Below are 13559 nucleotides of genomic sequence, written 5' to 3' on the forward strand. Positions count from 1 at the left end.
GCATATCCTCCTCAGTTATTTTAAGAACCTGAGAGCTTGTCCGGTCTGGGACTTGAACTCTCGACATCCCGGACGGCAGTCCGGCGCTGCACAACATAAGCTAACCAGGCAGCGGTTGCAATGATAAAAATGATGATGGTGACCTACCTGCAGTAATGATCTGGTTGTCTCCGGCGCCCACTTGAGCGCCTCCATTAATATTCCACTGCAGCGCGCGGCAAAATCGCTGACTGTCCCTTCTCGGCCGTCCATCTCTTCAGGAACAAAAAGCCTCACAGGCACAGAGCTGGGAACAGTGATCTCAATTTTCTGGTGATTTTCATTCTGAATTGTAGAAATGAAAAGGGGAAACATAAAATATATTGTGTTCATAAGTAAAGTCGATTCTGAGCTAATAGGCTGTAAATTGTTCCAGTTTTTATGGGGGCAGACGGATATCAAGAGAGCACCAAAAGGAGTGGATTAAAGAGGAGGATGTTTCCTTTTTTTCGTCTTGTTACGAGCTTTGGAGAACGAAGGAAAATAATCCCCATCGGGAATTGAACCTCGGACCTTCGGCTTCTGCGCTCCGATGCTCTACCACAGAGACTGTACGGTGAGCTAGGCTCTCCCAAGCTTCATGTATGACACACGGACTGCACTCTGCTAAGATCAGCAATGTCGAAAGCGTCATTTCCGTACACAGAATAAGGAAGGTGTTCATTTTGTTTTTTTTAGTCGAGTGGATGCAAGGGCGGGACGGGCGAAAAACGCAATTCACGCATTTCGCACAATTCACAAAATTCGCGCGATTCATACAATTCACACAATTCAAGAAATTCACATAATTCACGCAATTCACACAATTCGTACAATTTGCTCGATTAATGCTCGCCTCTGCTCAACTTAAACACGCATGAAATAACGTCAACTCTGCAAAGCACTTTCTCCTGGACAGGTTGTTACTTTTGAAACAGTTTTGAAATGCTAGCCTTGAATTTCTTTCTTTCCTCCCAATTTATCACTTGGTTTGACAGCTGATTGCCATGAATTACCAAAAGATCCCTTGGAACTACTCATAAAAGTTCATTTGATTATGTGTTAACTTACTGGATGGTTCAAACACTTGGATAATTCCTGTAGAAGATCCAACATAAAATGAAGAACTCTGCCATTCCATAAAAGATGCGGAAACCTGCGTCCGAAACAAAAAACAAGAAGAAATTTTTGGAGTAAATTGCATTTCTTTTGAGGCAAGAACTGCTATCTTCAAACTGAATTACCATTAAACTTAAGCTAGAAAAAGATAAGCACCTTCCGACTAAGTGTTGTGAAACCTGAATTGAAGTAATCACAATGGCCAATGAGAGCAAAGTTAAATCTGACGAGAAGCCAATGGGAAGTAAGCTAAATATGCAACCTGCCTGAAGCGCGGGAAAACACGGGAATTCATTTTCTAGAATCGAAACAAAAATATGGAATGAAATGCCTGTATCTTTTAGAAAACTTTCAAAAAATGCCTTCAAGAGGAAAATAAAACAAACACTTTTTGAGATCCTAGCAATCGTTCAAAAAGTTGAAGTTGAATTTATCTTCCTCTTGATTGATCAGTTGATATGTATTCAATTATATCGTTTATTGTATCTGTAATTTCCCGCCAAGACTGTTGTCATTTAATATTAGTAATATCATTAGTTTATCAGTAGCCTCTATTCATTGTTGTCAATTATAGCTTTTTTAGTTCTCTTGGTACTTTTAGCTGTATTTAGTTGTATCTATTTCCTGTAAACATGACCCGCCTAGATTCGCTTAGTTACCCGCGGGCATGTTACTGTACTTTTATCTCGATACACAATAAAATGTACGAATGTATGTATGGAGACAAAGTCGCGAATATCTCTAGTTTTGCATCTGATGGGTTGGAAAGATGGGGCGGGTTGTTTTGGACCAATCCAAACGTGTAGTATTGAAAACCAATCCATTTCCAGATTACTTCCGACGATCAATTTAAGTCGCATCACCTTTGTCCACTTACTTGTCAACAAATGAAGACAAATACTTGTCAGCAACTCGCCTTATCCTCTTCTGAAGATGATTAAATTTTACCAATAAAAACTGCGCATGCCTCTCCAGTTCTGTCTCCCTCTCCATTGTTCTTGGTTTGTTGGACATTACGTTTAGAAACACCGAGAACACTTTGTCTCCAACAGCGGAAATGCATTGCCAGATTCCTGATAAGATTACAAAATGAATAAGAAGTAAAATAATTAAAGATGATTTAAAACGTACAAGTCGGCTATTACCAAGGAAATATCCAGTGTGAGCGAATAGAATTAATCCACTTCCGAAAATAACAGTGGAAACTTGCTGAAGACTATTTCAGCACAAATAGTTCCAAGTAACTGTTTAATTCCTCCAAGTGATCAGGAAAATTTTTCTCTTCACGTTATCGACACAATATAGAGCAGACAAGTGATGAGAATAAAGAAAAAAATTAATTAGGGAATTACTAAGTGATCCACCACCAAATTCTTCGAACCAACATCAGAAAAATTGTACACCAGACAGTACGGAGAATCAGTGAAAAGATCTGGGAGGGAAAGGATTAAAAGACGCAGTATAGAAGTTGAACTCGCAAATACTGTGAAAACAAATCCAATTGATAAGCAGAACAAGTTTATGAATTAAGTTTGAGCGCCACAAACTCGGAAGCCATGCTGCCTTCCTGCTCCTGCACCGAAGCCTTATTTTCTTACCAGCTTTGTCTTTTTCGATAGCTTTGTCCTCCAAATAGTCAAAAATGGAGTAGAACTTTCCTGGATCAGACGAAACCCTGAGTGATTCCAGCCTGTACACTGAGAGTAGGTATGTACACTGACCAAAGTTTAACTTGTTTACCAGTGTCACAATTTCTGTTGGGTTTCCAAGAGTTTCTAGCAAAGTTGTGCGTACTTCATTCAGTTCAGCCTGACGATGAAGAGAAACAGAAATTCTGGAATTTTTTTTGGGGTACAAGTTATTTTAATTGGAAATGTTAGTTACAAGTTTCTCTTTTTTTTTCATTTTTAATTTTTCAGTCGTCAATATGAAAACGTTGTCCCACGCAATGCACTTAATTTAACAACCTCACGGGCTCATGGAAGAAACTCGTGACACAGACCTATCACTCCCAATTTTTACGCTTTACACATTTTTTTTCACACTTTTCACACTTTTCACGCTTCTCACGCTTCTCACGTATGTGAATAGCTCAAATGATTTTCCGTCTGGGTTCTTGCTCTCGGATGCAAATTTTGGGGATTTCACGTTGTTGTTTTCCAAAGGATGACTAAAAAATGTACAAAAGTTTTAAATAACATGAGCTAATTCCTCGTTGCCGTCGTTGCCGTCGCCGTTGTGGTTTAAACCTTTTCGGATTTCACTGCTGTGATTTGACAGCAACTAAACGTAATCTGTCGTTAACCAGAAACAACAACAATCACAACAAAAATGGAACATACCGGAGCCACGGAATCATTCCTCAAGGCAGAATTGTACATCAATTCTGATCGGAGATGACCCGTGCCGAGGAGCAGTGGAGACTTGGATGCAATCTGACAGACTCCTTCATACCACTCGTGAGGCCAGATACCGGACCCTTCGACACCGAAGCCCATCACAACACAATACTGCCAGAAGTCGCGGAAAAGCTTATGAAGGCGCGGCTTGGGGTCAGTTATGACTGGAAGTCGCTGCATTACTATTGATATCACTGGGATAAGGACGCCAAGGTTTCCTGCGCTGGATGAAGCCTGAGTTTCAATGTAAAGAAATGCACAGATGTGAGTGAACAGCAATGTACAGAGGGAGGTTAACAGCCTCTGCGGTTGGCGCGTTGTAATCTGGCGCGAGAAGTCTAGGTTTGGGCCCTAGCCGGGTTTTGTGTTATATTTATGTGAGTGTAAATGGGTACTGTCCCTCTCCACCCTGGAGTATGAGTACCTACGAACTGAACTCAAGGAAACCTTGCATAAAATGCTCGAGGGGAGGGGGGTAGGGGTTGCCTACAGTGCTGGCATCTCATCCAAAAGGAGAGCGAAGATGAAAAAGAATTCAGATGGAATTCATCGCTCGTTTCCTTTTCACAATTGCCAATTTTGTACGCAGTAGTCGCAAGGAAAGTTTTGTTATAACGTTGAATCAGAGGCTTCTATTTTTAACCATGTAACCTTTTTTATACGTCATATCTAAACCATGACTTATCACAGAGAAAGGGTAAATGTAATCTTACCTTAAAGGCCACAGGAGCTTTTTCGCTGACTCTCTTACTCTCTAATCCCAGCTGTACAAACAGCTCTAACAGGCGCACCAAGTAATCCTGCAGCTGAGCCTCTCCTTCAAGATTTGCCGCTATATTCGTGTAAGCGTTGATAACGGCAAGAGCACAGTGCCTAGGGAGTTTAAAATAAAATGCCCGCAATAATTCACCACAAATCTAGCACAGCACACGCAGACAACACCACCATCGAAAGGTGAATTCTCCTAACAGATAATTATACATTTCGATGTTGACCAGTTCTGAGAATTAAGGGTTGTAACAAGACGCTTACAAACAGTACCACTCATAAACGTTGATTACACAGATGCATTTCATACGCTCAGACGTAGGGTAGTCAAACACAGATGTACGATTTTCATGCGCGCAATGACGAAAAAAATGCGCAACGTATGTGTTTTTGTTATTCAAAATAAAAAGCTCGGTCATTCTACAGATAACAATCACCTGTATCCCTCTCTTTTGTCGTTAGTAGATGGCTCCGAAGAGTAAGCCATTGAACCAGCGTCTACGGTTATCCTCATAAACATCCCCATCATCTGCTGATAAGACTGTTCCTACAATTGGAAATTTTGCGATGAATTATGATCGTTTAAGATCTTGTCACTTCCCATTTGTTCGCGCCATTTCGGCTATACACTGCTGGTCTCCTTCAGTTGCTCAGGGCGCCTGGTCACGTGCCACCAATCACAGCGAGGTGTAACTTCACTGGACTCTATGATTGGTCACGGATACTGGCGCCAACCGACTTGGTAAAGCTCGTTTTCCCGCCCTTCAGCCGATTTGCTTATTTCCACGTGATAAATTCCTTTGTTCTGATTTGCTGATGTGATTACTTAAGATAAAGTCATCCAAAACTCAGTCGAAAAGCTCTTTAAGAACTAATTAATGCCGCGTAAACGAAGCTTAAGACAGTTAACTCTTTCAAACCCTTAGGTTGACCGGCACCTACATACAATTTTTCACATAAGTATCACCACCGAATCAAACATGAGGCTTGCGAGAATTAAAGAAATGATAGCAACCCTGAAAAGCCTTTGATTGTTAACTAAATTCTCCTAGTCGGTGCCACAGGAAGTATACAAAGAACGATATGGAGAATATGCATGCTGAACTTAGGGTGTTAGGAGTTAAATGTAACCATACCGATCCCGTAAGAACAAGGTATCCCAGTTGCTCCACAATCAGAGGATCCAGAGATGAGGGCGGACGACAAAATCTCTGTTGCAGAATTGTAAGTACAGACTCTGTTGTCTTGGGCACAGAGTGCAACATGAACGCCACATAGCCCAGCGTCAGAATGGCGTTGGTAGAAATAAGAGTGGAATTGCCATCACTACTTTCTGAAATATAGAGTCTGTTGGCGACGCGGGCCAAGAAAGCCTGGACGCAGTTTTCGTCAACAGTTTGACCAGACTTGAGTGCCCTGAAAACAGATCGGCAAACTCAAATTTCACTTCAACATGCGATTGTTTTTTTCGCTAAAACAGAGAACCTTGGCGATTATATTTAGAGTAAAATTACCACGCTTGTGTTCGGAGGCCATGGGCAAGGTATTTGTGGTCACGTTTACATCTATTATTAAGTAAGATTGTACAAAGTGTCTTCCTTATCAAGTCTCGAGAAGCTATTTCTGGCGACCAAATCTCATTATTTCAGGTCGGCGAAATGGCGCTCACTCGCAAAGAAGTTAAGCTTGATGTAGTAATGTTTTCAAAAACTACGAGACTACAAACACCAATGTGAAAATTGCCTCTAAAAAGTCAAATGATCAGAAGTCTTCAATTATTGCAATTCAGCAATGGGAAAAACAAAAACAAGCTACTCAAAATCGTAACCTACCTACAAATACTGTCCAAAGTAACTTTTCTAACTCTCTGATATGGAGAATCATCAGTCCCCTTATATGAGGAATGACCAACTGTGAGATATTTGTCGTTGGTATCTGACGACACCGTCATCACAATGTTTGCCGCCGTTGGCTTCTTTGTATTTTCAGATAACTTAACAAGCAAAGGCGCAGGCTGCAGGAGGAAGTCTTTGAGAGAGGTAAGTACCGGCCTACAAAATAAAATACAGGTAAAAGGTAATGCTACAACACGATTTCAATGGGGAAATAGATGAAAAATATGGTAATTTTTCAAATTACTTATTAAATATAATTATGGAATTACAAGCGATTAACAACGGCGGTGATGGGCCAATCGACCTAAAGAAGTAACTCTCGCCCTCATCTCAACCCATTACACCCTAAGATCAGTTTGCATACTCTCCATACTGTTCTCTATACATTTCCTGAGGAGTTGACAAGGAGAATGTGTTTGACAATCGAGAGCTTCTCTAGTTGGTGATCATTTCCTTTATTCTCGCAACCTTAATGAATGGCTTAGGGGTGATATTGTGAGGAGAAATTAGATGGTGGTCATTCTGAGGGGTCAAAGAATTAAGTGAAGTTGGTAGAGGGAACTACCGGTAGTTGGAAAAACCACTTAAGCGATCGGCTATTGTTCCACGATTGATCATATGACAAGAATAGTTCTTACCACCAAAACAAAAATGCCAGAGGACAGCGATCTATTTCTATTCGGAGAAGATTTGAGACGATTTTACTGAGATAAATTTTCAGACTGAAGAGATGACATGGAACAGAACCGTGGAGATCCAGTGACAGATCTTACTACATGTACAATTATCTCGCGAATATTTTGATAATTTTAAGACAATCGCCGTTCTCAGACAACTTCTGTTTTAAGTTATTGAATACACAGAGATATTGCAAATATAAACTTCCCTTATTGCAAATTATCTTCACCTGGTTAATGATGGAATTTTTTCTGTCAATGTAGCAAGCCCTTCCAAACAACACAGGATAAAGAGACAACTGCCCGTTTGGGCCAAGGATACAGCTAAGCTAGAGCACAAGAACTCTGAAATATTCTGGCAAAGTGTATCACCATCTGTAACAAAAACCACACATAACTCAGTGAAGCAAGGGGAAGACCTTTCGCAGTTGATACTACAAATGAAGTTCCTATACTGCTTGGGGCGTGGGGTTTGAGCAAGAGCAGGGTTCGTCAGATAATTTTTAGTGGCAACTTTGTACAAGATACCATGGTCAACGTGACATACCTTGCTCATCTTGCAATGCTGCTGTCCACACCATCAGATCAACACTGGCTGAGACAGTTTGAAGCTTCCAAGGCAACGAAGCTGCAGAATTTTCTGATTTCTTTTGAAACTCTGCCTTCACTGTTGTGAAAACCTGTTTGCCGACATTATAAGCTCTGCTTGCAACACTGGCAGAAATACCTGAGACCATGGAATAAAAATATTCTTGCTCTTGTTAAGCTGTGCGAATTTCAGTCAATCTATCCATCAGTCACTATGTCTAACTGACACTTTTTCCATCTATCTAATCTATTTTCTAACATAACCAAAGTAAAGCGCGCGCTCTGATTGGTCAATTTAGCGTCCCCCATTTGCCCATGGGTGTACGCTGCTGACGTGAACAAAATAATGCAAAGACTATTTTTCCGCGCGCGCTTGTTTTTTTTCTGGTCACGTAAGATTTGTTAAATAAAAGGGAACTCTTTAGCTACAATGTGTAAATGTTATGTTATAAAACAAATGGTAAACACCACAGCGTACACTATTGAGTTATAGATGCACTTGGGAGGTTTGCTAAGCACTCAAGAAGCTAGAGTCGCTCTCGGCTATCGCCTCGAGCGACTCTTACGCTTCTTTCGTGCTTAGCAACCTCCCACGTGCATCCATAACTCAATAGTGTACGCTGTGGTGTTTACCATTTGTTAATTTTCTGACGATCACTGATCCCAACCCATCCATCTTTCTATAATCATTGTAACTGTCCATTCAGCTTTCACTCCAAAGAGGGTGAATTTTTGAAGAAACTGTGGTGCTACGTCAGTGGGATTTTGTTTTCATCAATATTGAGTTAATAAAGTAACTTCGCCACTGTAAAGAGTTTCAAAGCTGATGTTCCGAGTGTTAGTCCTTTGTCAGAGCGAAAGAAACTTCAGCTCTGAAACTCTTTACGGAGGCCAATTTACTTTTATCAACTCAATTGATAATACCAAAATTATCTTTCTGTCTGTCTGTTACACTATTCGTCTGTCTGTTTCTCAATCAGCTGTTTACACAATTGTCTCTGCCTCTCCGTCTTTGTCTGTGTGGGACCCCCTGTCCATATTTGTTCATTTGGTAATAATAATAATAATAATAATAATAATAATAATTTAATATTTATATTGCACAAATTAACATGTGGATATGATCAAATATGCATCACAACACTTTTCGGGGGACTTTGGCCAGACTGCATCAGCAGTTTACAAACAATCGAAGGAAACTTATTTGAAGATGCCCCCTTCCCCCCCAATTCCCAGTAAACAGGCCAGACCACATCATAGTAATCTCGTGAGTGGGTTCTTTAACGTCCCCTGCCTAACTAGATTAACTAATTAACAGATGCAGGAGACGGGACCTACGGTTTATTTGCCCTTATCCGAGAAGACTAGAATGTCTATTCATTTCTTGATATTAAAGAAAGATAGTGCATTCTCCTCATTTATTTTAAGACCTTGAGTGTTAGTCAGGCCAGGGCTGGAACCATCGACCTCAACCTTGACCTCCCGCGCAACAGTCCAGCACTCTAACCAATTGAACTACCCGGGAGGCGGTTTGGTCTGTCAGACTTGTCATCCCCAGGGGCAATCAGTACAGCTAATTTATTACATTTGCAATTATTACTCTGCGCTAAGAGTTAGATTTTTAACAAGTTGCAAGTACAAGTTACAAGTACTTGCCATTATAAAGGTTCCCTCTCTATACTAATTTCCCTTTATTGCAAATGGATCTGCTGTGATTCATTTGTCTATGGTAAGCTCATTACATAGGCATCCACGAGTGTCTCTTAGAGGCAAATGCTCAAAAATGTTTACATAAAATAAAATGTTATCGTTTGGGAGAAAATGATAGTTGTTAGATCATAGTAACTGAGGGATATGCATCTTTACCTGGAGTATTCTGGCAAAGATCCCTCAATAATGTTACCATAGATAACATTATAGCTTCACTGAACGAGTGGAATGGAAAAGAGTTCTTTAACAGGTCTGCCTAATCACAACAGAAAAACCAAATGGGGTTAACTTACTAGTTGAATTATTCAATCAATCAGTTTCCAGTATTAAGAATCAAAGATAAACATACTAAATCACAGGAGTAGATCAGTCGAGAAAAAAAAAAAAAAATTGGATTGTTTCCTGGATCTCACCCTGATTTAACAAGAAAGCACACTGCTTATGAAAACTGAGTCAATCAATCCTTCTTTCACATGATAGCATAAAGGGAAACACCATCCCATGCTGATCCAATTAGCTACAGGTAAGATTCAGTGTGGCACATTGGAAGAACCTGGGTCAGTGAATCCAGATCAGCAATATTAATTAAATGGTTTTAATGGTCAAGACATTGCACTCCTGAGTTAACATGTCTTCTCCACCAAGGAGTATGATAGGGTGGGGGAGGGTTTATCCTTAAACAGATTGGAAGAGCCTCTGATTAGTTGATTTCTATAGTAGATGCATAACATTAAGGACCATAAATATAAAAAAAAAAAAAAACCTTTAGGACTGAAGCTTTTGATAATATAACGGCAATTGTGTTGACAACTAAAAAGTAGCATGTACATCAAAAATAAACTCTTGTTGCAGCGTATTTTTGGTGGTTTATTCACCTGAGTGTATAGCATGCTTTGCATAGATTTCCACCAAAACATTCCCATTTTTTTAAGAAAAAAAAAAAAGCTGCATGTATACTACTCATCATCATAACTATTTATTTTCACCATTAGAATTCATCTGTTACAGACATTACCTGAATGCAGTCTGACAAGACGCTGTCTAAGCCTTGAAGGATTGGAGAAGTAATCAACTTTTCAACCTGTCCAAAAAACATACAATGAATAAATTAAGGATAGTACGACATATTTAGTTATCTACTTATTAGCACCCTGGGCACTTTTAAACAAGTGGACCTTGAGAAAGAGTGCTTACCAGAGTAAAAACTGGGGGCACTTAGCAAGATTTCACCATTTTTAACATGTGGTAAGATGGCAATTATTAAAAGATGGGAGGCCAGTAAAAATAAAAAAAAAAGAAAAAGAAAAAAAGAAAACTCAGTATTCTTCTTGTGAACTTCAGATTTTTCATTGGACTGATCAAGGCTTGGCTCTGATATCAACTATTCCTACCAAAGGGATGGGTACTGATTTGAGTTCAACACCTTTTTAAGGTTAGAGGCTCCAATGAATTGAATATATGAAGATCATATATGTGTTAACTGCAGTTTCAAGAAATGTAAGAAAGCAATCCTCACAGTAATGAATCCCACTTATGTAGTAGTGGAAATAAGGCCTGAAAAAAGTTCAGGTCCACACAGGAGTTGAACCCATGACCTCTGTCTGTAATACTTGTACAGATTTTCCTATATTCAAATTCATTGATTCATCACTTCAACAACTCCCAGTTGGCTTGTTAGCTCAGTTGGAAGAGCACTGTACCAGTATCGCGAGGTCATAAGGTTCAAATCCCACATGGGCCTGGATTTTTTTCCAGCCTTATTTCCACTACTACATATTAAGTAGGGTTCATTACTGCAAGGATCACTTTCGTACATTACATTGGAGGCTTCATCAGCTAATAACAATAACTTAAACTAAACAACACACTTAACATTAAACAAGCCCTACATGTAATGCACACTTAATCAGGGGTTTCATTAAGGGTCTGGGCACCAGGCAAATTGAGCGGTTGCGAGGACGGTTTTGCTAACCTGGTTTGACCATGTGGAGGAAAGTTTATCTTATAAAGAAGTTCAGTTTAAAAGCTTTTGCCTGCCTGTGAAAATCAGTTGCCCTCCTGCCAAAAACATTAATGAAACCCCTGCTTAATGGGCAACTTACCTTTGTAATGAGGTCATTCAACTGAACATCTGACAAATGATAACTGCTATCTCTCTGGCCTTGTGGAAAACTCAAGAACCGTCTCGGAGCAGACCGACTCAGCGCCTTGGGCAGCTGAGGTTCTGTGGGAGCAGCATGCCCAGAGTTGGTCGGAAACAACAACTTTGTGATCAGGGAGGGGTCAGACACATACACACTGGAGACTCCTAGAGCCTGAGCCACTCCCAACAGGAGTGGAACAGTTGTGCGACAAAAGTTTGCTGGAGTGGGAGTAAGAAAGAAGAATCAGTGGTGATACAAACATTTAAGGTATTGATCTGTGAATTACCTTCAGCAATACCTTCAGAGGCGGTCACAGTAATCAGTGATGCATTACTTCTTTCATGATGATAATATTTAAGAAGTCTTGTGTGGTAGTCTTCATCAAGCTTAACCCTTTGTACCAAAAGAGTGACCAGCACCAAATAATTATCTCCCTTCATTATACATTAATATCTTCCTTCATTATACAGCCAGCAGTACTGGTGGGCAATATGAACTTAATCCTGTGTTCTGATTGGGCTAATATCCAGCCATCTTAACCAAACAAGCTTGGTCAATAAAGGATATATTAATTAGAGCAAAAAAATTCTAATATTGGTCATTATTATATGGCTGTGTCTCACAAGGACTGGGAACTACCAAATTCATGAATTTGATCAGCTGAAATCAATATTGAAAGTGGTCTAGATTTTCCCTTGGATTTAGACCGGCATCTAGACTGGTTTGGAAAAAAAAAAGGTACAAAGAATATAAAAAATTGACATATAAGACACAGCTATATAATAAACATCTTATTAACCGAGCTAGGCCGGTCTGTATGGGAAAATCTTGACCTTGGTCGCTGGTACAGACCTCATTGCATTCGGTCTGTACAGGCGACCTTCGTCAAGATTCTCCCATACAGACCTCCCGCTCGGTTAATAAGAACTAAATAATGCACATATAATATCACCCCTGAAACACACATTTAAGTCATAAGAGTAAAGGAAATGATCATCAACTAAAGAAGACTTGATTGTTTAACAAATTCTCTTTGTCAGTACCTTAGGAAATGTATAGCAAACAGTGTGGAGAATATTCATGCTGGTATTAAGGGTGTTTTACAATTTTTTACCTTTCTTGAGATCAGGAAGCTCTTGATACCTGCAGCACTGATCAATTAAGGTATTGAACAAGTTAAGTTGCATTTTGATGATGTCTCCATCCAAGCTGTTGTCTTTTGCTGCCAGCCCACTCATGAGAGTCACAAAACAGAAAGCAAATTCTCCTGCTAAAGGGCTAGTAGGCGACAGCTCTGGACCTCGCACTTCCAGCCATTTGGCACTTGGCAGACCCTTAAGAACATCCACCAAATAGGGCATAATTTTCTCCTGGTACTGCAAGTTGGAATGGAGCTCAAACAATCCCAGGGCAAGAATACCATCAGTGCCACGTTGATCAAGGACAAACACTTCAGTGCCTGATGCCAGATTAGCAGGACACAGACGGCTTAACCTCTTTACCTAGTAAAGAAAGTAATGTGGAGACATATCAAGTTTTGAATGAGGCATTGGGTAATTCTCCAAAATGTAATGCACAACAAGGCAGTGCTCTAAGAAAAATAGAAGGAAGCCTAGTGCTCTGAAACTGTGAAATCCAGGGTGCCCAGCATATGCTTTTTATGAAAAAGCTAAGATTCCTGAATCACCTAAGAGCAAAAGTAAGGTGCCAGGAGCCACTGGGTGTCGCTCGGCCACAGCCCTAATAACAAATGAAAGTAATGGTAAATAGGCGAAAAAAAACCTCTCACCCAGTGATTTAAGGTAACATTTGAGGTAAAAAAAAAAGACAAAGAACAGTGAAGATATCACCCAGAAGAAAATCAAAATAGAAAGTAATTTCTGCTAGAAACATTTGACAGAGACCCTTGGCATAATGATCACGATATGACTGCCTGTCACTGCAGTGACCAAGTTTCAATCCAATTTTCTCCTGGTATTTCATGAAGTTTTCTATTCATTACTGTTTCTAGCTATTGCTCCAAGTAATTGTCTTTGGTATCTCCTATTTTCTCATTCCAAAGAACACCAAAAACACAATTTAAATGGAATCTTAGGGTCAGATCGAATATATACTTGAAGATTTAATTAACACCTGTTGGAAAACATGATTTTGTCTCGAATACTGCATCTCCTTTTCAAAATCAATACCTTAGACTGTAAACTTCAGGAGAATTTACCGATAAGGTCAACACTGCTATAA

The 13559-nt window shown here is 39.8% G+C and overlaps 1 protein-coding gene across 1 annotated transcript in view; it reads right to left on the reverse strand.

The window, feature by feature from the left end:
- The window catches only part of LOC111339864 (phosphatidylinositol 4-kinase alpha), a 31861-nt gene that overhangs the window by 15320 nt on the left and 2982 nt on the right, over positions 1 to 13559 (reverse strand). The window contains exons 2-16 of the mRNA XM_022946589.2: positions 12433 to 12820; positions 11277 to 11536; positions 10190 to 10255; positions 9331 to 9430; positions 7424 to 7603; positions 7107 to 7251; positions 6137 to 6355; positions 5441 to 5720; positions 4742 to 4851; positions 4250 to 4409; positions 3480 to 3770; positions 2736 to 2946; positions 2015 to 2210; positions 1090 to 1174; positions 148 to 324 (exon numbers count right to left, since the gene is read on the reverse strand). Coding sequence (XP_022802324.2) covers positions 148 to 324; positions 1090 to 1174; positions 2015 to 2210; positions 2736 to 2946; positions 3480 to 3770; positions 4250 to 4409; positions 4742 to 4851; positions 5441 to 5720; positions 6137 to 6355; positions 7107 to 7251; positions 7424 to 7603; positions 9331 to 9430; positions 10190 to 10255; positions 11277 to 11536; positions 12433 to 12820 — 2868 coding nt within the window. The remainder of the gene's footprint in view (positions 1 to 147; positions 325 to 1089; positions 1175 to 2014; positions 2211 to 2735; positions 2947 to 3479; positions 3771 to 4249; positions 4410 to 4741; positions 4852 to 5440; positions 5721 to 6136; positions 6356 to 7106; positions 7252 to 7423; positions 7604 to 9330; positions 9431 to 10189; positions 10256 to 11276; positions 11537 to 12432; positions 12821 to 13559) is intronic.

The sequence above is a fragment of the Stylophora pistillata genome, chromosome 11 (assembly GCF_964205215.1).
Source record: "Stylophora pistillata chromosome 11, jaStyPist1.2, whole genome shotgun sequence".
Lineage (NCBI taxonomy): Eukaryota > Metazoa > Cnidaria > Anthozoa > Scleractinia > Pocilloporidae > Stylophora > Stylophora pistillata.